This window comes from Grampus griseus (assembly GCF_964374135.1).
Source record: "Grampus griseus genome assembly, chromosome: 11".
Classification (NCBI taxonomy): domain Eukaryota; kingdom Metazoa; phylum Chordata; class Mammalia; order Artiodactyla; family Delphinidae; genus Grampus; species Grampus griseus.
Genome location: NC_139005.1, coordinates 4,225,748 through 4,253,596, shown reverse-complemented (window position 1 = coordinate 4,253,596; position 27,849 = coordinate 4,225,748). Strand labels below are relative to the sequence as shown.

The following is a 27,849-nucleotide window of genomic DNA, read 5'->3' as shown; positions in this document are numbered from 1 at the left end:
TTTATTTTGTACGATACAGTGGTTACAAGTAACCAGATCTATCTATACATACCAATATAGAGCCCCAAGATATATGTAATAAGTGAGAATACAGAATACAGACAGCTTGATATTTTGAATCAAGACCAGAAACACCAGAACAATACCATTGTACCCTTATGACACTAGGTGGCCACGTGAAGGACGGATGGGTATATGGACTCGCGGTGCTGGCTGTCTCTGTAGAGAACAGGAGGGAACAGGACAGCAACAGCTGCTTAAAGGAACTTGGCTTACATCGCAATGTGTTATTTCTTTTTTCAAAAAAAGCGGGGGGGAATATTACTTCTGGATGGCAGGGATGTGGACGTTTATTATCTGTCCTTTTTGGTTACTTTCCAACTTTTCGTCTGCAGTGAACTTCCCCTGCGCTCAGCCACATGCTCTGCTCCAGCACTGGCACGAGCACTGGCAGCGCTGGACACACTAAGGACAGCAGGATCCTGAACTTGAAATATGACTACACGTGATTTTAGCCTTAACTGACAGCCTCAGTCCTACCCTCTGTGAGCTGAGACTCACAGCATTCATCAACATGATCATTTAAAAGCAAACTGCGTGGAAAACACGTTCTCCATTTACATGAGGGCCTCAGAGCGAGCCATCTTTTGTACAGAATTCAGGTAACCAAACTCCCTTTTCTCCAGTGCCATCTGGTGGAAAAGAGAGGAAACCTCATCTGTACCTTCCACAAAAAAAACCACGGTTCTTTTCAGTGAAGCCCCTCTTTTATTCTGGGGCTACTGTGAAGCAACCGTTTACTTTCTTTAGTGCCACCTTCAAACTAAATTCCTCAGCCTACAGCTTAGATAAGAAAGATCTGCTCTTTCCTCTTCCTCCGCTCAGATTCCTTCTTTAAAAATTTTGTAATCAGATGATGCTTCTTCCTCACGAGACTGTTCTGCAACCACAATCCACGTTCATCTGCATCTCAAACCCTCCAGAGTAAACAATTCCAACAGCTGATTTCTGTATTAATCATTTAGTGTCGTTTGCTTTTACATGAACTATGACGGCAAGCATTTCTCCTTTAAAGGACTTTTTGAATATAACATATTTTCACATAAATATGGAGTGGAAATTACAAATAGTTCCCTCTTCCTAGGACTGGATGAGACAGTAAAAAAGAAAACATACAGTGTCTTACCAAGAGCCAATAAAACATGCCAGATTTTTCAGACATTAAAGAAAAATACCAAAAAAACCAGGACATTAATGAAGCAAAAAAACCACAGTTAACAGGATTATTACTCCCCCAGTTTGCAATACTGAGTTCCTTCATCCATTTACAATCCAGAGATGTCACTGCAGGGCGGTAAGATTACCCTGGAAAATTCCAACCGTACTCACAAAGAAGAAGTCAATTCTCAATGGTTTTCCATTAGTGTTTCATGTGGCTCTGATTCCACCCGAGCTTTATGACCTGCTCTAACGGACAGCTTTTTAACTGTTCCCAAGCCTGCATTAGCAGAGAGTGGAAATAACGTCAAAGGCCCCCCTCAGAGGTTCACATTTGTTAGCTTTCGATGCAGATTTAAGTTTAGTGAACTTTGGTCACCCCGGTCAGGTGGCCCTGGAGGTTCACACACACACACTGCGTGGTTGGTTTCACTTCTCCTTTCTCACAGTTTATGATAAAGACACTCATCCCTGTATTGGGGCTGACTGATGTGAGTTCGGACCTGCTCAGGGTCACCGGGAAGGAACACTTAAGGTCGGTCAGGAAATAATCCAACAGGCTTCTCATGTAGGCGCCGTGACTCACAACTAAGACACTGGCCACTAACCCTGGAGCGCCGCTGTCCGAATTAAACGTGGAGGTACAGTTTTTCCCTAAAGGAAATATCTCTGCCAAAGAACTTTCCAGACAGTCGCTCGGGGCTTCTTGGGAAAACTGTTCATTCTGACCTGCTTCTTTCAGGATCAGCTGACAAAGAAATTCAAAGAAGTCTTTTCCACGCATCTTCACCTACAAGGAAAGAAAAAAAAAGGTGAAATAAAGTGACATTAATGACTGTTTTAAGACGTAAACGGAACTGAGTTTTTCTACACGTCAGCGTCCGTGACTACAGAAGCAGATGAAACGCTGTGTTTCTATTCATTCAACCAGTACTTCCACAGACACTGGTAAGTAAGCGCCCACCTTATTTCTGGACCCATGAAAGCATTTTGGGGACAAAGGTGAGTAAGATACAATGACTAATTCCTGACTTCAAAGCACTCGGAGTCTAGCTGGGGAAATCTACACGCAAACAGAAGCCCATAAAATAGCGGGAAACTAGGAATACCTAGGAAGCTGCCTCGGGCACTTCCGTTCAATTAGAACAACGAGGATAAGAAGCCTTCCCTCAGTAAACTGATACAAAGTCTTTACAAGAAATTTATGAAAATTAAAAATGGTGGGGGGGGGGAATCACCAATAACACAATCAAAAGCAGAACACTCCAGAGCGACGCAAGCAGGGCTACAATGTCACTCAGAGCTGCAGGCGCAGGAGAGGCCTGCTGGTCTGCCACCCAAGTTGCTGGGTTTTGCCCACCATCCCGCTGACCGGCACCATGCCTGCTCCACCGACTCCACTGCCACTGCGAAGGCTACGCTGCTCCCTTTGCAAGGAGTTTTCTTAACAGACCCATCTAATAACCCATTTCCTCAAATCCATTATCGGTAATGACTTAATAAACGAGAAAGACAGGACAGCTTAGAAGGGGAAAAAATGGTATGATGCAGAGTTGTTTTGTGAACCAAACAACTTCCAAACTGCTTAGCTACAATTCAGAAACATCTTGCTTACGCGACGAGTCAAGATTGCAGCTACTTTGACGTCGGCACGCTCATGGACGCGGCGACTTTCCCCAGGGCTACGTACCTGGTCCAAGGTCTCTCCTCCGGGCGGTGTGAACACAGGGCACTCCTGCCCAGCTGCTTTGGCCATGGCCCTTAGCTCACTCAGCGGCGAGCCTTCTGCAACCCCATATTTCTGCAATGATCCAACAGACAAAAAGGCCTCAAAGGAATTTGCAATACAACAACTAAGTACATGTTTATGGCAAATTCAGAACAATCATTCTGGGGATGAGCTTAGATTTCTTTGGCTTACTTTAGCCTGTCTCCTCGGAGAAAATGCAAACCCAGATCCATGTGACTTCAAAGCTCATTCGCTTTTTAGATTCATAAAAATTGAGTCTCAGCAAAGGACACGCAAGTCACAAAGGAAATGCAAATGGCCAATAAACATGGGAAATCTACCTCACTAGGAATCCAGAGAGTGAAAACTAAAATGACACCTTTCGTAAGTTATTAAATCAGAAGACCACAGAGATCACTAACAGCCAGTGTTGATGTGGGAAAAACTCTCTCCTAGATCATTCATGCGAGTATGAATTGGCACAGATTTTCTGGAAGGAAATGTAGCAAGACATACAAAAGTCTTTTTAAAAAGTACACACTCAGCAATTCCGTTTCTAGGAAATGTATGAGATATGTGTGTGAAGGATCAACTACAAAGATGTTTATATTTTAACATTATTTACATCAGTGGAAAATCTAGTCACAGCCTAGATGTCCTAAACTAGGTCAGTAGTAGCTTGGTCACACACATGACGCAATAGCAATATCTTAAGAGTACAGAGTCATTAATTATGTGATCATATTGATGTGCATTTATGGGCACTGAAAAACACAGTACGTGAGACAAGCCAGTTAAAAAACAATGCACAGAGTAGGATTTCATTTCGAAAAACATATACACAAACAGACAGATAAAAACAGACAAGAAGGAAAAAGTCAGGAGCACACATACCAAAATATTCAGTGTTTGTGTGTGGTAGAAATTTTAATTGTATTTTTTTCCAAAGTGTTCTTAGTTTTAATTCCCTACAATGACAATGGATTACTTGCATAAGAAAATATTGAAAGAGACAAATCGTCATTTAGGGTTTGCACTGATGATGCCAACAGATTCTAACACCACCATCAGATAAGAAATCCAATAGTGAAATATTACTTTTTAATAAGAATACATGCACACTTTACCAGCTGCTCTTCCCATCTTCAAGCCCAATTTCTTACACTCTTAATTATATCTGGAGAACTATTACAAAGAGGGCCACTAAAAGCCATCAGTTGCTTTGTTTTCACAGGAATGGAAGTATCCTTTGTTGAATACTCCAAACGCTTTGCTGGGGCAGTTAGGAGGAGAGGACAGGCGGCTGCACAGCTCCCACCCTTGCTGAGACCGCAGGGTGGTGGGGATACCAAGTAACTGCAAGTGGAAAAGTGCCGAGATGGAGAGAGACTGACAGATACGGCAGGGATGTCTAATCTGGACTCGGGAAACCACCGAGGGCCATAGTCTCTGGCGAGTGGAAGCTGGTCAGGCCTGGGAGCAAGCATTCCAGGGAGAATGGAGGACAGATGCAGAGGTTCACTGAGCACAGGGTGTTCGGGAGATTCCGGGAAGAGGCTGAGAAGCGAGTGACCAGCGGCCCAGAGCACGGACTCCAGGCCCAGAGGCCTCAGTGTGAATCTGAACTCTGCCACGAATGAGCTCTGGGACCCTGGGCCTGGACTTGACCTCCATGTGCCTCGGTTTCTGCTTCTGTAAAACGGGGGTTAAGAAATGAGGTTTTTACATCTTCCCGGCACTGGGGTTCTTGTGAAGATCAACAAACCCGCAGCTCTTGGAACAGTGGTGGGATGTGGTGAGCGCAGCGCCAATGCCCACTCATGTGACCGCTAAACCCAGGCACCGAGCACCCGGCAAGGGGCAGGAGGCAACAGATCAGACCCCGCAGCTCCCAAGAGCCGGGTCAGAGTTATGACAACTCCTGAGGGTAGAAGAGAAGCAGTGAACCCGTTTATACAGGGGTGTGGCAACCAAATTCTGCCAAGATTACCCTGGCTGCAGCGTGCAGATCAGACTGGGAAAGCAGGAGACCCGCTGTCCCAGCGCCCCAGGCGACAGGACGCCGCGCGGCAGCAGGAGGGCGGCGGGGGGCTCGCAGTGACCCAGGCGCCAGGATGCCGAGCAGGAGGGCAGCGGGGGGCTCGCAGAGACATGAAGCATTCAGGAACTTCTCAGAGGCTGAGCGGACGAGACGAGGACAGGATGCGCAGTGCGAGAGACAGTGAAGAGCCGGCAGGAGGGTTTCAGCCACTGCGTGAAGCAGGGCCACGTGGGGGGGGGGGCGCATTCCACTGGCCGGATGCGGCCGCGGGGCAGCTGAGCCACAGGCGGCTCGGTGTGTGTGTGCAGCTCAGGGAAGAGCCATGGACTGAAATCACTGCAGAGGATGAAGTTACTCAGGAGAGAGCACGGATGGAGAAGGGACGGCCCAGCCGATGACAGCGCTTTCTCCTTCACGTGATGGCGGGCCCTGGGCAGCGTTCCACTAAACTCGGGACATTTTCTTCTTTTAATCTATTCAGATTTAGTTTTGGGGATAGGTGTATTTTTCGTTTTGTTTTGGTCGCGCTTTGTTTTATTTTTTTGTCTACAAAGCGCGGCTTGCGGGACCTTAGCTCCCCGACCAGGGATTGCACCCGCGCCCTCCGTGGTGAAAGTGTGGAGTCCTAACCACTTGACCGCCAGGGAGCTCCCAGGACGTTTTTCTTTAACAACGTTCGAGCACTGGCTCCTGGGCACACAGTGAGCCTTTCCAGGGACAGTTTATGCTGGAGCTCTAGCCTACATGCTGAACTATAACAGTGAACACACGCAAGTTATGAAAAGCAGTTCTTTGAAGATGCCCTGGCCATTCTGTTACATTTCCCTCCAGGGGTAGAGGAAATCACAGGGCTCGCAGGACAGCAACCAGCTTACACGTTAGTATTACAGAGTGCACTAAAAACACTGCTCGAGGAGGAGACTTGGGGCCAAATCTCAGATCTGAAATTGCCGTCTTTTAGCTAAATCACCGTTTCAGGAAGATTCATTTCTGGTAAAGTATATAAAGTTGGCATAAAGAAGTCTATTCATGCTTATAATTATGGGGTAGGATTAGGAGACTGGGAAGAGAACTTTTCACCTTTAACTTTAAACTCTTCTGTACTAAGTTCTCACAAGTATGCCTTGCTTTTATAATTTAAGATGCCTCTTTCCTATGATTTTAATGATCAAAAAAGACACCATTTATGAGAGTAAGTAACAGTACTGCCACACAGTAGATTCTTCGTGTAATAGCTGATATCACATCCCTAGCAGGTAGGCATTTAATTTCTAGCCATGGGATAAACTGAGTTGGTTTATTGATAATTTATGGTAAAAGAACAATATGTAAGTTACTTACCCTTTCTCGAAGTCTTGAATCATACTTTACTGTCATATCTTTGCAAAATTTGCTCTTCTCCAAAATTCCATGCACGGTCTGCAAATCAAAAGACAACTATCTCTTTTCTCATAAAAATAATCATTCTTGGGGAATTCTCTGGTGGTCCAGTGGTTAGGACTCTGCACTTCCACTGCAGGGGGCCTGGGTTCGATCCCTGGTCGGGGAACTGAGATCCCACAAGCTGCACACGCAGCCAAAAAAAAATATCATTCTGGGAGTGTTCAGGATGGTAGCATAGGAGGTCACTGAACTCACCTCCTCCCAAGGACAAGGAAAACCCCATAAGGCTAACAGCAGATTTTCCAGTAGAAACCTTACAGGCCAGAAGGGAGTGGCGTAACATATTCAAAGTGCTGAGAATTCCAACTAAGAAGCTTTTCTCTACCCAGCAAGGTTATTCAGAATTTAAGAAGAGATCAAGAGTTTCCCAGAAACAAAAGCTAAAGGAGTTCATCACCACTAAACCAACCCTAGAAAGAAAGAAACATTAACGGGGGAATGCCCTGGTGGTTCAGTGGTTAAGAATCCACCTGCCAATGCAGGGGACATGGGTTTGAGCCCTGGTCCAGGAAGATCCCACATGCCCCGGAGCAGCTGAGCCCGTGCGCCACAACTACTGAGCCTACATTCTAGAGCCTGCGAGCCATGACTACTGAGCCCACGCGCCTAGAGCCCGTGCTCTGCAACAAGAGAAGCCACCGCAATGAGAAGCCCGTGCACCACAACGAAGAGTAGCCCCCGCTCGCCTCAACTAGAGAAAGGCCGCCCACAGCAGCAAAGACCCAACGCAGCCAAAAATAAATAAATAATTAAATTTATTTATTTTTTTAAAAAAAAGAAATATTAAGGGGACTTCTTTAAGCTGAAAAGAAATGGCACTAATTAATAATAAGAAAACATATGAAAGCAAAAATCTCACTGGAAAAGGTAAATATATAATAAAGGCAGTAGATCAATCACTTGATGAAGATGAAAGACAAAAGCAGTAAAGTTACAATAATTAGCTAAGGGACGCATAAAATAAGAAGATGTAAAATGTGTCATAAAAGGTACAAAACATGGCAGGGAGGAGTAAAAAGCTAGTTTTGGAATGTGTTCAAATTTAAGTTGCTACCAACTTAAAACAGGCTACTACTTATATAGGATGTCATATGTGAACCTCACAGTAACCACAAAGAAAAAATTTACACTAAATACACAAAAGAAAATGAAAAAGGAATCTAAACATAACGTTAAAGAAAACCACCAAACCACAAAGGAAGAGAGAAAGAGAAGAAAGGAGCAGAGAGAAACTACAGAAATAGCCAGAAAACAATGAACAAAATGGCAATAAGTACATACCTCTCAATAATTACTTGAAAGGTAACTCAACTAAATATGCCAGTCAAAGATACAGAGTGGCTGAACAGATTAAAAAAAGAGCCATTTATGGGCTGCCTACAAGTGACTCACTTCAGAACAAAGGACACACACAGACTGCAAAAAGATGGGAAAAGATATTCCATGCAAACAGGAATGAAAAGAAAGCTGGAGTGGCTACACTCATATCAGACAAAGTAGACTTTAAAACAAAGATTGTAATAAAAGACAAAGAGAGCATTACATGATAAAGGGGTCAATCTAGCAAGAAGATATAATTTTATAAATGTATATGCACCCAACAGAGGAGCACCAAGATTAAAGCAAATATTAATGGACTTAAAGAGAGAAACTGAGAGCAATACAATAATAGTAGGGGACTTTAGCACCCCACTTACACAAATAGGTAGGTCATCCAGAGAGAAAATCAGTAAGTAACATCAGTCTTAAATAATGGATTTAATAGATAAAAACAGAACACTCCATCCAAAAGCAGCAAAATATTCTTAAATGCACATGGAACATTCTCCAGGACAGATCACACACTAGGTCACAAAACAAGTCTCAATACATTCAGGAATACTGAAATCATAACATGCACCTTCTCTGACCACAATTGTATGAAACTAGAAATCAAGCACAAGGGAAAAAAACCCAGGAAAAACCACAAAAATGTGGAGGTGAAACAACATGCTACTGAACAACCAATGGATCATCGAAGAAATCAAAGGAGAAATCAAAAAATACCTAGAGACAAATGAAAACAGAAATACGACATACCAAAATCTATGGGATGCGGCAAAAAACAGTTCTGACAGAAGTTCACAGCAATACAGGTCTACCTTATGAAATAAGAAAAACCCCAAATGATCTAACTTTACACCTAAAGGAACTAGGAAAAAAAAAGAACAAAGCCCAAAGTTAATAGACAAAAGGAAATAATAGAGATCAGAGTGGAAATAAATAAAATAGAGACCAAAAATAATAGGAAAAATATCAAGGAAAATGAGGGCTGGTTCTTTGAGAAGATAAACAAAATCGACAAACCTATAGCTAGACTAACCAAGAAAAAAGAGAGGCCCCAAATAAATAAAATCAGAGATGAAAGAGGAGAGGTTCCAACTGATAACACAGAAATACAAAGGACTGTAAGAGACTACCACAAACAATTTATGCCAACAGATGGAACAACCTAGAAGAAATGGATAAAGTCCTAGAAATTTCAATGATTTTAAGACTAAATCATGAAGAAATAAAATATATGAATAGACTGATTACTAGTAAGGAGACTGAATCAGTAATCTAAAATCTTCCAACAAAAAAAAGCCCAGGACCAGATGGCTTCACTAACCACCTGGAACGCTACAAAACATTCAAAGATTTAATACCTAACCTTCTTGAAATCTTCCCCAAAACTGAAGAGGAGGGAGATCTTCCAAACACATTTTATAAACCCAGAATTACCCCTGACACCAAAACCAGACAAGGACATCACAGAAAGAACTATGGCCAGTATCCCTGATGAACATAAGATGAAAAAATCCTCAACAAGATATCAGCAAACCGAATCCAACAATACATTAAAAGGACCATAAACCATGATCAAGTGGGATTTATTCCAGGGATGCAAGGATGGTTCAACATATGCAAGCAACTAACATGGTACACCACATTAACTGAAGGATAAAAATCACATGATCATTTCAATAGATGCAGAAAAAGGATTTGACAAAATTCAACACCCATTTATGATTAAAAAAAAAAAAACTCTCAACCAAGTGGGTATAGAGGGAACATACCTCAACATAATAAAGGCTATATATGACAAGGCCACAGCTAGCATCATACTCAATGGTGAAAAGCTGAAAGCTTTTCCTCTAAGATCAGGAACAAGACAAGGATGCCCACCATCACACTTTTACTCAATATAGTTTTGGAAGTCCTAGTCACAGCAATTAGGAAAGAAAGAGAAATTAAGAAAATAGTCCCATTTACAGCTGCATCAACAAGAATAAAATACCTAGGAATAAATTTAACCATGGAGGTGAAACCTGTACACTGAACACTATGACACTGATGAAAAAAACTGAAGATACAAATAAATGGAAAGATATTCTGTGTTCATGGACTGGAAGAACTAATATTGTTAAAATGTCCATACTACCCAAAGCAATCTAGATTTGATGCAATCCCTATCAAAATTCCAGTGGCAATATTTCACAGAACTAGAACAAATGATTCTAAAATTTGTACAGAATCTCATAAGATCCCAAATAGCCAAAGCAATCCTAAGAAAGAACAAAGCTAGAGGAATCATGCTCCCTGATTTCAAACTATACTATAAAGCTACAGTAATCAAAACAGTATGGTACTGTCATAAAAACAGACACATAGATAAATGGAATAGAATAGACAGCCCAGAAATAAACCCACGTATATATGGACAATTAATTTACAACAAAGGAGCAAAGAACATACAATGGAGGAAGGACAGTCTCTTCAGCAAATGGTGTTGGGAAAACCAAGCGGCTACATGCAAAAGAAGAGACTACACTACTATCTTACACCCTACACAAAAGTTAACCCCAAATGGATTAAAGACTTGAATGTAAGGTCTGAAACCATAAAGGTCCTAGAAGAAAACACAGGCAGTAGTAACTTCACTGGCATTAGTATTTGCAATGTTTTTGTAGATCTGACTCTAAAGACAAGGGAGCAAAAATAAACAAGTGGGACTACATTAAGCTAAAAAGCTTCTGCATAGCAGAGGAAACCATCATCAAAATGAGAAAGCAACCTATTGAATGACAGAAGATAACTGCAAATCATATATCTAAGGGATTAATATCCAAAATATACAGTTGATCCTTGACTATGGGTTTGAACTGCACAGGTCCATGTATCCATGGATTTTTAAAAATACATACTACAGTACTACACGATCCTCAGATGTGGAACTGTGGATACAAAGGGCTAACTGCAAAGTTATATGCAGATTTTTGACTGCAAGGAGGGTGGGGGCCCCTAAGCCACACATTGTTCAAGGGCCAACTGTATAAAGAATGCACATCAGTCAACTACAACAGAAACCCAAACAAGCCCGTTAAAAAATGGGAGGGCATCTGATTAGACATTTTCCAAAGACACACAGATGGCCAATAAGTACATGAAAAGATGTTCAACATCACTATTGCGGAAACGCAAATTAAAACTACATGAGCTATCACCTCACACCTGCTGGAATGGCTATCATCACAAAGACAAGAGATAAGAAACCCTGGAGAGAAAAAGGAACACTTGTGCACTGTTGGACTGTAAATTGGTGTAGCCACTATGGAAAACAGTACGGAGAGTCCTCAAAAAATTAAGAATAAAACTACCATATCACCCAGCTATTCCACTTCTGAGTTTTTGTTTTTGTTTTTTTTTTGGTCGTGACATGTGGTTTGCAGGATTCTCAGTTCCCTGACCAGGGATTGAACCTGGGCCATGGCAGTGAAAGCCCGGAATCCTAACCACTAGGCCACCAAGGAACTCCCCCACTTCTGAATATTTATCCAAAGAACACAAAAACACTAATTTGAAAAGCTATATATACCCTTATGTTCATTGCAGCATTATTTGCAATAGCCAAGATATGGAAACAACCGAAGTGTCCACTGATAAATGAATGGATAAAGAAGATGTGGTAGGACTTCCTGGGTGGCACAGTGGTTAAGCATCCGCCTGCCAATGCAGGGGACACAGGCTCAATCCCTGGTTCAGGAAGATCCCACATGCCGCGGACCAACTAAGCCCATGTGCCGCAACTACTGAGCCTGAGCTCTAGAGCCCGCGAGCCACAACTATTGAGGCCGTGTGCCACAACTACGGAAGCCTGTGTGCCTAGAGCCCGTGGTCCGCAACAAGAGTAGCCCCCGCTCACCACAACTAAAGAAAACCAGGGTGCAGCAACAAAGACCCAACGCAGCCAATAAATAAATAAATAAATAAATAAATAAATAAATAAATGGCTTGTTCATAAATAACATTTTATTAGAACTCAGCCATTTATGTATCATTTACGGCTGCTTTCACAGTACAACGGCAGAGTTCACAATTGTGACACAGACCATACAACCCACAAAACTTAAAAATTTAACTAACTAGCCCTTTACAGAAAAAGGTTCTAGTTCATTAGTTCTCCATTCAGGTGTGTCTAAATTGGTTTTAAACCCATCCATTGAATATTAATTTCAGTTATCTTTTCAGTTCTAGAATTTGCATTTGGTTCTTGTTTTATAATTTCCAGTTCTCTGCTGAAATTCTCCATGTCATTTTTATCTGTGCATTCAATGATTATTTTAAAGGCTACATCTGATAACTCCAGATACCAGATAACTCCTGTGGCTCTTTCTGCTGCTTTTGCTCATTTTTGTTCATGTTTCCTTCTCTCATTGTGTACCTGGTTACTCTGACAAGAGACACTGTATTTGCAAAACGGTAGAAATCATTAAAGTCCATAGTCTGCCTTGTTTTTTAACTCCCTTCCAAAAATCAGACACTGTTTTACATCGTCAATATTTGTTTATATTTACCTATACCTGTAACAATTTCTTTTGTTCACTATTCTTTTCTGAATCTCAGACATCTCTTCTGGAATTTCTTTCCTTCTTCAATTATCCTTTGAAAGTTTCTTTCTAGCTTGTTTGTCTGAAATGTCTTCACCTATTCTCTAGAAAATGTTTTGCTGGTATAAAACTCTAGATTAATCTTGATTCTCTCTCAGCACATCAAATTATTGTTGATATTGACACATTTGTTGATGGTCTAATACTGGTCTTTAATGGATAATGTTTTTTCCTTCATAGTCTTTGGAGTTTTGCAATATTGCTGTAAGTGTAGATGTGTGGGTTTCTTTCTTTAATTCTGACCGGGATTTGTTTATACTTTCTGGATCGGATATTTTGCTATCTTTCAATAATTCTGTAGTTTATTAACTGTGACCTCTTCGAATATTGCCTCTTTCCCATTCTCTCTGATACTTCCTCTCGAAAGACGACAGACCTTCTCATCACATCCTTCTGTCTTAGTCTTATTTTTAATCTATTTTATCACACTGCGCTACACTTCAGTTGCTATCTTACATTTATCTATAAGCAAATGACCATTTCAGCTACATCTAGTCTATAATTTAGTACAGCCACTGAGGTTTTCATTTTTGGATAAACTTTTTCCATATTTTAAGTAAATTTGATTGGAGTATATTTCAAGTGTACAGGTCACCGAGCTGTGACAGAGCTAAGTACCGCCAAAATCAAGACAGAGAAGAAGTCTATCAGCCGAAATGATTCCTTCGTGCCCTTGCCAGCCAATGCCTCCCACTCCTGGCCCCCGGCCCGCACTACCTGCTTTATGTGTTCTAGAGTCTCATGTAAATGGAATCACACAGTCTGCACTCTTCCACATCTGCCTTCTTTTGCTCAGATACTGTTCTGGGGACTCCTCTGTCCTGCTGATGAGGTGTATTCCACTGTATGAATATACCATGTTCATTTTATCCATTCACCTACTGATCAACACACTGGTCGTTTCCACTCTCTGCCCATCACAAATAAAGTTGCCATTAAACAGTTGTGTACAGGTCTTTGTGTGGACATATGTTCTTACTTCTCTGGGATAGACTTCTGGGATTGAAACTGCTGGATCATAGTTAGTGTGTGTTCAACTTTCAAGCCGTTTTCCAAAGCAGGCGTTCCGTTTTACATTCTCACCAGCAACGCCTTGAGTTCCAGCTGCTCCACATCCTTTATCTTTCTAATTTTAGCCACGCACACGTTGTGTAACGGTATCTTGCTGTGGTTTTAATGTGCGTTTCTGTCGCGATCAGTTATGCTGAGCACCTTCTCATCTGTTTACTGGCTTTCCCCGTATCTCACTTTGTAAAGTGCCCGGTCAAATTCAAACCTTCTGCCTATTTGTCTAATTACTGAGTTGGAAGAATCTTACATATTTATACAGCTAAGAGATATATACTGACATATGTGTCAGATATATACACATATATTACATACATGTAACACACGTTTACAATTTTCTCCCAATCTGTGTCTTGTTTATACTTTGTCCCAAGATGCCTTTATAAAGATCTTCCCCGTTTCCTTATAGAATTTTCATAGATTTAGCTTTTAGATTTGTTCTACGAACACCTGCAAGTTAGTTTTTGTGGACTGTGTGAGGTAAGAGTCACATGTCATGCTTTCCTGCTTGGATGGTCCACTGTTTCAACACCCTTTATTGAAAAGACCAAAAAAAAAAAAAAAAAAAAAAAAGAAAAGACCATCGTTTCAACCACGGAATTACCTTGGCACCTGTGTCAAAAGCCAACTGACCAAAAAGACTAAACGAAAACAACTGACCATATACGTGTGGGTCCCTCAACTTGTGCCTGAAAGAAAAAGTCTTTATTTTGCCTTAATTTTTGAAAGTATTTTCACTGGGTATGTATTTGGAGATTTTTGAGTCATTATTTCTTCAAAATCTGTCTTTTTACTTTCATACTCACCCTCGTCCTTCTCCCCACTTCCCTTCTGAGACTTCAACTACACGTATATTGCACTGCTTGATACTGTCCTCCACGTCACTGAGACTCTTCACTTTCCCTTCTTAGTCTTTTTTCTTTCCACAGTTAATTTTGGAATGTTCAGTTTCCACGTCTTCACGTTCACTGACGTCTTCTTCTACAGTGTAACCTACAGTTAATCCCACCCTATGAAATTTTCATTTCAGAATACTGCATTTTTCACCTGTAGAAGATGAAATTTGGTTCTGCTGTCTCCTACTTCTCCCCTCATGCTCCTCTGAGGACAGTTTAGCCTCACTATTAAGGTGTAATATGCTCTCTGTATCCAGCAAAGCCTCCCCTTGCGCTGGTGGGAATTCTGACTCCGCACCCTGTGTGAGCCCCAGGAACTGAGTGGATGACCGCCACCCGCCAGGGACCTTTGCCCTCCCGCCCGAAGCCGTGTTTTCTGCCCTCGTGCAGTTTCAGCCACACGTGTGCAGATTAACCAACCGTCCAACAAAGAATCACGGGGATCCCTACACATGTCTATAGAGTTTTCTCTGTGCAGCTCTCTCTCCAGCACTCTTCCCCACAAATTTTACTTACTTAAACTCCCCAAATTCCAAGCTCTGTCCCCTCAATCACTGAGACCACTGTTCTCTATTTGGCTTCTTCTGCCAGAGTCTGGGAATTGCTTCAGCTGGAAAACCAGGACGATCAAGGGCTCACCTGTTTTGTTTCACTTCATTCGGGGATCGCAGCCCACGCTGCCTGGAGTCCAATGTCTGAAAACAGTTGCTTCACAGATTTTGTCCTGTTTTCTAGTTGTTTATGGGGGGAGGCTACATTCCAACCCTGTTATTCCCCCATGGTTGCCACAAAAGTCTCCTTCCACCGACCTTTTAGAAGTTGATTTGGTTCTTTCTTAAACCTCTGGGATCATTTTTATAGTAATCTGTTCCTCAAAGATATTTCACACGTCCTTTATTTCTTTAGAGTAACACAGTTGTTTTTCAAACTGTATCTGGATTCTAAAATCTGACGTCTCTGTGGTGTTTCCACTGGCTCTCTCTCACGACACCTTCTTTGCCTTTTTATAGGCCTTTTGTTAGACATTTTCCCCAAGCTACTCTAACTTAAAAATTACCACAATAAAACAAAGCACAGAAGTAAAATGAAGGGAAAAGAAGTAAGTTCTGTCAGGGAGAGGAGGGCTGGGGATGACGTCTCGTGTGAGTTAGTTCCCTGCGGACTCTGGCAGCAAATGTTTCAAGGTCACGACTGCTGAGACTTTTGACTCGTCAGCCTCAACCTTGACTCTAAGCTCACCTGCTTTGTCCTCATGAGGTCGCTGGAGAAAACGTGAGTAAACTTCACGTTATTAAGAAATATACCAGCAGCAGCTGCTTGTTTAAATCCAGTTTCTGAAAGAGGCTCATCTATTCCTTGTCCTGTGGTATTAAGAGAAAGAAGAGTCACATTCAAATATATATACATATATATGGGATGCAATAAAAATCACACCTAAGAGAATATACAGAGCATTTATCTATACTTTATTAAAAGATTTCCTTGGGTACTTTTCCACATAACTTTTCAGAGAACTGAAAGCAAGCAAAATTCAGCTAGGATCCTGGAAAAGCTCTTCTGTATCTCCCAGAAGAATGTGTGTCTGGCGAGAACTGGGTAATGAGGAGGCTGCCCCGAGCTCTCCCCCCACATCGCCCATCACTTCACCACGTGTTTTATTAATGCTGCCCCCAACCTCACGTTTTCAGCTCAGCTGCTGCATTTGGGTAGTCGGATCATCACCTAGAAAAGTTTTCCTTCTTTATCTCCACTGTTTGAATTCAGGAACGTTCAGTATTGCAAGTCATCCTCAATAAACGCTGACAAGTCTTCTACTAATTTAGAGCAAGTAACAGGTCAGCCAATGACTCAACACACAGGAAAATAATCTGTCATGAATGAGAGTTGGCAGAAACAACAAGTAACAGATTTGGAACCACTAATACGTCAGACGTGTAAATCAGCAGAGACTATAAACAGAGTCACAAAAATAAGCGACAACAAGCGATCAAAAACCAGACAGCTTTCCAAAAGAACCAGACAGGTCTTTTAACAGTGAAAAATGGAATTGCTGAGGAGGGGAAAAAAACATCCCTCAGTGGATAAAAGGAGATTCTTTGAGCTGAGAAGCTTCACGAGCCCAAAGGCAGGGCTGAAGCTGGCCCCTGGCACAGACACGAGGAGACGGAGAAGCGCAGATGTGTCAGAGACATGGAGCAAGGACGAGGATTCCTGAGCACAGCCAGTGGGAACTCCAGAAAGACAAGAGACAAAATGGAGAACAGAAGTGAGGGAACACATAAAACTACAGATGAAGGAAACACAGTGTACACCAAGAAGGATAAATTACTAAAAAAAAAAAGTACCTTCCTAGATTTAGTAAGAGAAACTGCAGAATACCAAAATAAAACACAAAGACTTTAAAAGCAGTTACAGAGAAAGACAGATACCCACGGTGGGACACCATTTGGATGAGACAAGACTTCTGAAGCCAAAAAGCAGCAGATGAAAAGCTCCCAGGAGCCAAGAGAACTGTGAGTCTAGAACTGTCTGGACTAAAAAAGATCGAGGAGAATAAAAACAGTATCGTCTGGAATAGAATCAGTTGAAACCATCTTTACCACAAATTGATTTGCACAAGAGGACTTTTCAAAAAAGATGTTTCAGGAATGAAGGTCTGAGACGCAAAAGAAATGGTGAGGAGAGAAACTGGCAACTACAGATGTCAATCTAAACAAACACCAGGTAACAAATTAAATCATAATGCCTACACCGCATGGTTAAAAAAGGACAGGACCGAGATACTAAACAGCAGCACACGCTTTGTATTTTTTCAGGAGAGATGATATTTCTCTTACACCTTGTTAGGCACAAATGGTAAAGGTATAAAGGCAACCATCAAAAGGATAGAGATGGCTTAGTTTGAGGCCAGGAGGGAAAGTAAGAGTGGGCTGGATAAAGAGAAGAAAAGGAAAAGCAGGCACCTAAGAAGTAAAGGTGAGTGAGAAGGAAAGGACTAGATAAAGAAGGGAGAAAAGAACCACAAAGGAAAAGTCCAAACACACCAGAAACCAGAGTCAATGTGGACAGACCACTCTCACCAGTTAACAGAAAGACCATATTTCTTTTTTTTCCTTTTTTTTTTTTAAGAATCAGAATCAGCTGCCTACCCTTTACAAGGTAACACTTAGGACATCAGTACACAGCAAGGCTGAATGGAAAGGGATAGGAAGATCTATACCGGGCAAATCCCAACCCCAAACAGCCGGAGTTGCCATGTCACTCTCAGACATGCAGACTTTATGACAACAGTCTTAGTAAGGATTGTAAAGATCACTATAAACAATCAGCGTTCCCATTCACCACGAAGACAGAGCAATTTTAAAACTTGTATGTGCCTAATAAATTAGCCTCTAGCTGCATAAAAGCAAAACACATAAAGCACAAGTTGACAGAACTTCAGGTATTAAAGGATGAGCTGGCCATCACAGCGGGAAATTCAACATATCTCACTCATAAACTGACGCTTAGCTCATACAGGCAAATGAGTAAATTTACAAAATTAGTAAAGTATGGAAGATTTGAACAACAAAATCAAGGTCAAGTATTTGATACAGAACTCCACACCCAACAATTAGAAAACAGATTTTTTTCTCAAACACACAGTAGTAGGTTTATAAAAACTGACCATGCTAACCAATTTCAAAGACGTATTATCAAATAAACCATATTGTCAGAACACAAAGCAATTACAGTGGAAGCCAATCACAAAAGATGAAGAACAAAACCAAAAAGCCCATTCATTTGGAAATTTAAAAAACAGTTCTAAATAACTCATGGGTCAATGAAGAAATCATAACGGAAATTTAAGACACTTGGTGCTGAATACTTACCAGATTACTACAAATCAAAACTGCAGGTATGTGACAAAAAAATGGTACTTAGAAACATATAAGGCTTGAGGGTTTTAAAAAAAATAAAAAGGAGGCTATAACTTAAAGAACTAAGCATCTAACTTCCAAAGTTAGGAAAACACAAAACAGACCTAAAACACACAGGTGTGGACGTGAAAATTCTATTCATGCTTTACCGTCAGCTTCAAATGAAATGAGACCAAGGAGCAGGGCCCACGGACAAGGCGGTACTGTACGTGAGCCCAGAGGATGCTCTGGGTGGGGCCCAGGTCAATGGGAAAGAGAGGTGCGTTTAATTATCAGACTGATTTCCAGAAGAGGGAGGCGAGCACACAGGGTATGAAAATCAGCTTCTGCAAACCCCAGATGTCCCTAACCCAAAAATATAAAACTAAATGCTTGTATAATCCAAGCAGAGAAACAGCACGTCTAGCTGAAAGACATTCTTTAAAAGCCAGGCCAGCTGGATCACAGGGAGATTAAAAGATCTGAACCCAAATTAACAGAACAAGGCAGGGGGCAGAGGAGAGTCTATTCAGAATAAAGTAACAACCCCATGTGAGAACAGGAATTCTCTTTTTAAACCATTTCTTTGTTACTACTAAAAATAATGTAAGTATCTTAGCAGAAAAATACCATTAACACCAGCCAGTAAATTGTTTGTTTCCAAATATGAAATCATTTAAAATCCTGGCAGATACATTTTAAGACAACTAGACTCAATATAACTCCTTAATCAGCTTTGAAGCTGCCCACGAACAACTTGGAGCACTGTTCTTTACATCTAATTCACTCAAGAGACTCTTGGTTACCATCTGCTCTGATCGTATTTCTGTGACCATGATGATTTAATTCCGTAATCCCAGTTCACAGTCCAGAGCGGCCCCCGGTCCACCCTACCCCACCGGATCTGATTAACCCATATTTCACATTAATACTAACAGAGAGAGCTAAAATAAGAGTCAGAGCATACCAACCTTGAAGGATTTTCTCCTTGTTAAGTCTTGTTTCTCCACTAAAACAGGGAGGGAAAAAAGCCTTTATTACCAAATTAGGTTATTTTTGAAATGAGGAAAAAAAAATCAGCAACGAAAGGTAATGATACTTGTAAAGACAGCATATTGTACATACGTCAGAGTCTAACCTGTAAAGATAAAATGTATTCTAAACTACTGTCTGCAATCATCTATTCTATGTGCCTAATCGATAAGCTAAAAATTTCAAATTGCCCCAAATTCAAATGTATAGATCAACAATCTTAAGCGAACTAAAGGTAGAAAATGCTATTTCAAAAGTAGTATATGTATGTATAAAAAATTTTTGTTAAATAATCTTCTTAAATATGTTGATCAAAACTACTCCCACATTGTGACAGCCTGGAGGGGTGGGATAGGGAGGGTGGGAGGGAGGGAGACACAAGAGGGAAGAGATATGGGAACATATGTATATGTATAACTGATTCACTTTGTTATAAAGCAGAAACTAACACACCATTGTAAAGTAATTATACCCCAATAAAGATGTTAAAAAAAAAAAAACAAACTACTCCCACAGGCATCGGGACCAAAACACAACAGCTGGTCCATCCGTCCGTCCGCTGCGCTGAGCGGACAGGCGCGAGGGACTGAGAGCGGAGCGCAGACCCGCAGACCCCGGCCCTGCCCCCTCGGTCCTGGAGCTGCTCAAAGCTGCTCCACTTCGCAACACCAAGGAATTACAAAAGCAAACCCAGCCCACTCTGAAGCAACCCAGAGAGCGACGGGGGAAGTGGTGCCCCAAAGCAACTGGACTGAGGCTGGAGGGGGAAGGGGAGGGTGAGGGCACCTGGACCAGACCAGACAAGAGTGCAGGTGGGAGCTGGCGTGTGCTGTGCGCACACTGGACAGAAAACTGGAAACGGTGGGGGGAAACACCCCACAGGCCTCTTCGGATCGAGTTATCGCCTCATCTGGAATCAACTGTCCCCACAGCCCACGTCCACACCCTTTCAGGTCGGCGAGAGGTGAAACTCCGTGAGGGGAAACCTCGCTGCCATCTTCCGGGCCCAGGAGCAAGACTGCTTGGCGCTACACTCACCTGCTGGGTTAAGCTCAATGCCTCAGCTTCCTCATCTGTCAAATGGGGATAACAGACGGTCCCAACCTCACAAGATTCTCGGGATGATGGGATGAACACAGGTAAAGCACCCAGACACTGCCTGGCTGTAGGAAGCACTCAGTAGCTGTATTTATAAGCCATTTTTGGACAGACTATATAGATATCCAAGACTTAATGCACTTTTAATCTTTTAAAAATTATGAAACAAATAGTAAATAACATAATGATAAAGCCAGCAGGCACGTAACACCACCCACGTTAACAGATCACTGCCGGCCTCCAGGACCCCGTCCCTGTCCACCACGATGTCCTCCCTCCCCAGTGGATGCCGTGCCAGGACTTTTGCCCGCTCCGGTGCTCACCCTTCCTCTTCGCTTTCCTGCCCACGTGCAGCATAGATTAGTTTGCCTGTTGTTGAACTTTACAGTGACTTGCTTCTTACTCTACGTGGTTTTCTGTGTTGCTTCTTTTGTTCAACATTTTGGGAGATACACCCAAATGCTGAGTGCTGAGTGTGGCCGCACTCGATTCTCGTTTTTACTGTGTAAACTTCACTGTAAGGATTTACTACGACGTAGTACATGGTCCACTGTGATAGACACTTAGACTGTTTCCAGTTCCGGGCTACACTGCCATGAATGTCTTTGTTCAGAGCACAGCAGACTCTCTAGGGCAGTGGTTCTCAAAAGCATGGTCCCTGGACTTGCATCACTGGCATTGCCTGGAAACTCACTGGAAATGCAGTGTCTCAGGCCCCACCTGCCCCCAGACACACTGACTCAGGAGCTGTGAGGTGGCGGCCAGCAGAGTCTGTTTTAATAAACCCGCCAAGTGATGCTGATGCGTGCTCATGTCTGAGATCCACTCAAGGACTGGTAAGCAAGTCTTTCCGTGAAGCAAGTTTTGTTGGAATACAGTCATACCCATACGTTTATTTATTGTTTATGACTGTTTTCACACTCTAATGGTGGAAATGATCAGTTCAGACAGACCATGCGGCCTGCAAAGCCTGAACTATTCGCTCTCAGGGGTCTGTTGACCCCTGCCTAGGGACCGTGCCTAGCACTAGAACTGCGGGGCCACGGCGCATCCAGCTTTATTCGATAAGGCCAAGTGGTTATACCAGTCGCGACCCCTCTGCAGCGTTCCACATCCTCACTATAATGTGACAGCTTTCAATTTGTGCCAAGACGGAACCTGAACAGTTTCCCTCACCTTGACTTTAATTGGTGTTTCCCTGATTACCATGAAGGCTCATCACTCCTGCTTTGTTTTTTATGTGAAGCAGTAGTTGAAAAATATCTTGCGTGGGACTGATCCACTCAGATCCAGAAAGGAATGCCACCAGACCTTGGTCGTGATCACAAACTCGCGTCTCTGCCCCTTGTTTATACCTTGCCCCTCGTTTATAAAAACAGGGGTTTTTCAACCTCACCTAGAGCACAGGTTCTCAAACTCGAGTGTGTCTCAGAATCCCCTAGGGGTCTTATTAAAACAGAGACCACTGGATCTGGCCAAAGTGTTCTCATTCTTCAAGACCCAACACAGCCAGATGACTCCTTGAAGTAGCTTTCCCTCTCCAGCACCGTTCCCTACCGCCCCATCCCCTTTAACTACCCCAACTCTGCGCTCCCATTTTTCCCGGCACTACTGTAGTTAGTTACCTTCTGTACTACGCTAGTTAACTTTTGTAGTCGTGCATCTATCCTGGCCCCAGTTCCTTAAAAGGCACGGCCAGAGGCTGCATCACCCTAACATGCCTGGTCCCTGGAGAAAATCCTGGGAAATAACAGAAGCTCAGTGTACATGCTCTCTGGATGGAGGGTCATCTGGAAATATCCACCAAAATGACAAGTCTGTTTACCCTTTGATTCAGCAGCCCTGTTACTGGAAATGCTTGCATTCATCTAGATTTAAAAGAATATTTGCTACAGTATATTTCTAACAGTGAAAGATGGTAAATAACCTAAATTCCCTTTAGCAGGGAACCCGTTACTTTAACAAATGAACAGTGGGATATCTACCTGATGGAAATCGATGCGGCTGTGTCTGCGGGAGAGTGATTTACGTAAAGAGATGGAAAAATCACCAAGACATATTCAGCAGAAAAAGCAAGGTACAGAAATAATATACAAAGATTGCTACCTTTTTAGAAAGGCAGGACAGGGACTTCCCTGGTGGCGCAGTGGTTAAGAATCCGCCTGCCAATGCAGGGGACATGGGTTCGAGCCCTGGTCCGGGAAGATCCCACATGCCGCGGAGCAACTAAGCCCGTGTGCCACAACTACTGAGCCTGTGCTCTAGGGCCCGCGAGCCACAACTACTGAGCCCTTGTGCCACAACTACTGAAGCCTGCGTGCCTAGAGCCCGTGCTCTGCAACAAGAGAAGCCACCGCAAGGAGAAGCCCGAGCACTGCAACGAAGACCCAACAGAGCCAAAAATAATTTTTAAAAAAAGAAAGAAAGAAGGAAAGAACAAGAAAGGCAGGACACAAGAGTAAACGTTTGCATCTGCACGAGAGATGCCGGGAGGACGCAGAGGCTGTGGTCACCTGCAGGGGGAGAGGACAGAAAACTCAGGAGAACTGTTCTGATTTCTAAACGTGTGGACGTAGCGGCTTAAAAAATATACGACAAGTGAGTGAGATTACACAGCACGACTAGCCGCGCACTTGCCAGTATTATCATTCGTGAGGTGAGTATTAATAAAAGATGTCTTGCAGCATTCCAAAACCCATTCAGAATCATATGAAATGGATAGGAAAGAGATTAAGCTCTGCGGTTCAGATGAACAAAGCATCCAGGGAAGTGATGGGGAAGGCACTGCTTCTCATACAGAAAACGGTTCCCAAACACTGGATCCACTTCCTGTCTGTCTCAGCCTCACAGTCTTGCCGAGACCAAGAAGAAAAGGGCTGTACTTCACTTCTGTACGAGTGACGTCCTCTTTAGACAATGGCTTTGTAACCAATTCAATTACCAGCAAAATTCAAATAACGCCTCCCTGGCCCCCAATCCCACATTTACTTTTATATGGGAAACGCAGAAGGTTCTGCCCACTTCCTGTGGATCACAAGCTCTCTTGCTCATTGCACAAATTTAAAATCAAGGGTGAGAAGAAATTTAATAATTACGCTGGACCAGGTCTTTACAAATCACACAAATGATTTGCCAAGACGATAACTTTTTGTGTGCTTACTGAAAAGGTAGCTCAAGATTTTAACTTAATCCCAATAGCTGATTTGATCACGGATTCAGAAGAACACATTATATCATCAAAATGTCATCCTATTAAAAAACAGAATCCCAGTACTTTGATAATTTGTAACAGTACTGCCCCAGCATCTCACCAATTCCAGCAAAAGGAGAAAAAATAGCTGTAATATAATGAAAGATTTCCTTTAGCTATAAGTCAGTAGAGACTGCTGCAGACATTAGTGCATTATTAATAATCACTGCTGTTCCACTGGGCATTTTTTGCTTTCAAATCACTTTATAAACATTATAGTGTAAGAATCTAGAAAGAGAATTTTTTTTCCAAAAATGTGCACACATATTTAGTTTTACAGCTTTTATCAGCTTTTTCGAGAGGTCTGTACAAATGCTTGAAGCCACTGTTTAGTTTGTTTGGGGAGTGGGAGAGGAAAGTGGGTGGCTAAAATAGGTTTACTATGAAGCTACTTCCCTAACCGAAGCTCGGCTTGTGGCAGTGGCGGGGAAGGCAGGGGGAGTGGAAAGGTCAGAGGAGTGTATTTTAAAGGAGTCAGGAATAACAGCACTGATTCTCAAAACCTGCAGTGTGACTCACTTCCAGGACAGACGCCCGACTCCGCGAGAACGCAAGCACTTCGGCCGGGAAGTCAAGTCTGTGACCGGCCGTTTAAAGGCCCACAGATATGCACCATTTATTTTGTGGATAATCATGCTCTTCTCCCCTTAAAAAGACATGTTATTTTGTTAGTTCTGGTTTGTATTCTATAGCGTTTCTCTAGAAATCATATAGAAAGCTTAATTTCCCAATCACATCCTTTTTAATAATTCAAATTCCACGGACCAGGACTCGGTTTGCTGCAGCAGAGACAAATCATGGGAAGTCAGTATATACTTGGGGCAAGTTTTCAAAATAGATATGCTTTGGTGTACACAGGAGTGGAGTGTGCTCGCCTGATATTTGATCATGCATATACAGCTATATCCTAATTCCCCCACACCAGTTAATTCATTTGAAAATGGATTAATAATTTGAAAACATAGAAGATTTCAAGCACTAGTAACATGGAGAGTTTCACCAGATGGTCTGGGGGCAAAAATGTAAAATACTCAATTCATGATATATTTTTGTCTACATGTAGATTAGGCCTAGTTGCGTAGGTTCTCCCAGTTAATCAACCCTACTCCCAGAAAACAAATATCACAGTAACATAACAATTACATGCATCTTGATAAAAGTTGACAGATGATCCAATATTCATCTGGCCTCTGCTTTATTAACAAACAGAACAATGACTAGCATTCATGAAGACTAAGTGCCGACAGAGGCAGAGTAAGAAAAACCAATCAGTTTTGCTGTCAATACCTACACTGATTCATCATCTTTTTTCGAAGCACAGGCTCCGGACGCGCAGGCTCAGCGGCCATGGCTCACGGGCCCAGCCGCTCCGCGGCACGTAGGATCCTCCCGGACCGGGGCACGAACCCGTGTCCCCTGCATCGGCAGGCAGACCCCCAACCACTGCGCCACCAGGGAAGCCCCATGATTCATCATCTTTAAGTAGTTAAAAGTAAAGGAAATTTACTTTGTAAAAATGTTTAAAGAGCTAGCTAAAAACGGAAGTGAAATGGGATGGTTTTGCAGGCAACCAACTGCAAACTCCTACAAAGAACCTTTCAAGGGAACTAGGGCCTTCGATGTGCCGTGTGGGTGATGGCAGTGCCGACCTGCATATACTGGGGTTTTCAACCATGCTGCTCTAACGCCACCAGACGCTACAGCTCAATCAGACTAGTAGACTTGAAGTTTGAAAGGTGGGGTATTCTGTTCCAAAAATGATACAACTGGTAACTCTCCCTTTCAAGTATGATGATGAAGACCAACACACAGATGGTAACAGCACAGATTCATAAAGGATTTGCCTGAACTTAAAGAAACTGCATTTAAAAAGTTTTCTTGCATTATCCAAAAGTTATCCAACTCTTAAACACACTGAGTTTCAAAGCGTTTGACAGAGTCAGGTAAGAGATAACTCAAGTTAAATTCCCACTATTATGCTCAATGATTCAATCTTGCTGATTCCAGTAAGAGTCATTACATTGAACTCTGGTGATCAATCAAGTTTGAAACTGTTTCTTTTCCTGAAAGAATCATCCATTTTTAGCTTTGAGAACTCTGAAGGAGAAAACTAACCCTATCAATTATTTCAACACTTCCTTTGCACCTTCCCATGAATAAAACAGAGCAAAGTAAACTATTCTTATCACTCTTCATGGTTATATCACAGGAAATAAAAAGTAGCCTCTGAAATGGCTGATGATATTTAAGCAACCTACAAACACTAGGTTTCAACTCTGTAAAATTGGAGGCAGAAGGGCATAGTATATAGTTAAGAGGATGGGCCGCAGATCTGCTGCCTTGGTTTAAAGGCCACCACCCCAACTTGTCATGTGACTATAAGCAAGTCACATGCCCTCTGTGTCTGTTTCCTCACCAGCAAATTGAGAAGCCAGTCTTTACCTCACCAGACTGTTGTCAGAATTTAATTACGACAGTGCCTGGCACATACTAATTTATTAAGACTTATTTTTAAATTCCTCATAGGAATTCTATGATGAATGCATTTTAAAAATCAAGCCCTTTTTAAGAAGCAGGGAGGGGATAAAATCCGAACTCATGTAACTACTGTTTATTAAGAAACTGAATCGGGATCATCTTGTTTTTCAAGGGGTGGTTTTGCCCAGATTTTCTACGACTTCTGAGTGGCAATTACACGCCAGGCACTGTGTCAAGGCATCCAGAAACTTCAGAGGAAAATGAGGGCAATCAAGACACTAATTCCTGTTCTGCTACTGACTAGCTGGATGACCTTAAGAAGGTCACACGACAGTCATAAAGCCTTCTAAAAATGGAGAGGGGTGGGGCGGAAAGAGAGGAGCTCGATTTCTAGCTCAGTCATTAAAATCCTGTGAATCCTAATGGAACAACTTCAGATGGTTGCCAAGATAATCTTCCTATAAAGTAAAAACAGGACCAAAGACGATAGCAGCTAAAGTCAGCTTGACAAGGTTAGACCATATTGCTGTTCTCCACAAGCTTCACGATGTCAAAAACGGCATCTTAGTTCCCTGTAACCCTGTAACCCTTAGTTACCTGCTGACACACAGCACCCGCTCAGAATGCTGGTCCCATTAACACACAAATTGGAGGACTCCCTGCATCTGTATCAGAGCTGTCCTTACAGAAACAAAAGTTAGTTAATTCTCAGATATATTTCTCCCCCTCCACTGTGCTGTACGCTTTACCTTTCTGACACTTCATTATCACACTAACCCAGTGAAGTGGGTCCTATCACTAACGCCATTTTATAAATCAGGAAACTGAGGTCGTAGAGATTAAGTCGGTGAAAGGAAGCCCAGGTTACAAGGCTCCTAGCTGGAGCCCAGATTCTAACCTACGTCGATCTTTCTCGAAAAATCTGTGCTCCTGACCTCCCTGAATTCCACCTCCCATTAACACCGGGCCAAGAAGAGTCGAGAAGGAAAAAGGAAGAGACGTAAAGACTTGTCAGCATTTAGCTCCCTGTAACGTTATATGATAAACATATTTATTCGGGGCGATGCAGGCGGCTGAGAGCAGGGCGAGGCCCCCTCTCCTCCCCCAGCGACAGAAGATCTGCGGAGAAGAAGCGAATCTCAGACACAAGCCTGGGGGGCCGAGGCGACCGAGGGGACAGGGACGGAGCCGTCGCAGAGCCTAGAGCGGAAACGTCGGCCCCGGACCAGTCACTCTGCAGACCCTGGAGGACCGGCCGCGGGCAAACGCGGGGCCCGGGAGGTGCGGCGACAGGGCTGTCTCTTCAGCTTCAGCTGCCACCCGGAGACGGGGGCCCTTGACACTCACTCCTCCCGACCTCCCTGTCCCCATCGAACGCGGGACCGCTGCCATCTGACACCTGGCTTCCCGCTCAGCTTCGCTGGGGCAGGAGGGCCGGTAGGGGGTAACTCACAGGAAACACCTAGAAATCGCCAGGCCGAGCCTCGGAGGAGCAAATGGGACGGGCAGGGCGGGGCGGGTGCAGATCTTCAGTCCCCCAGCCCAGCCCGCAACACTCCACGGAGGGGAAAGGGCAGCCCGCGCAGGCCATACTCACTGCCGGACCACTGTCAGAGCGAAGCGCGTCATCCCGCCGGCGCCGGGACAGAGCAAAGCAAAGGCCGCGCACGCCGCCCGAACCGTCACCCACACTCCGCACAAGCCAACCGGCACTGCGCCCGCCGCACC

The 27,849-nt window shown here is 43.0% G+C and overlaps 1 protein-coding gene across 1 annotated transcript; it reads right to left on the bottom strand.

Annotated features, from left to right (window-relative positions):
* Nucleotides 1-57: 57 nt before the first annotated feature.
* On the bottom strand, nt 58-27,849 carry TIGAR (TP53 induced glycolysis regulatory phosphatase). Its single transcript, XM_082666706.1, has 6 exons — nt 27,719-27,849; nt 19,235-19,272; nt 15,604-15,725; nt 6,330-6,407; nt 2,909-3,019; nt 58-2,008 (listed from the first exon to the last, which is right to left on the bottom strand). The coding sequence occupies exons 1-6, from the start codon at nt 27,748-27,750 to the stop codon at nt 1,580-1,582; spliced, it is 810 nt and encodes a 269-aa protein (XP_082522832.1). The 5' UTR covers nt 27,751-27,849; the 3' UTR covers nt 58-1,579.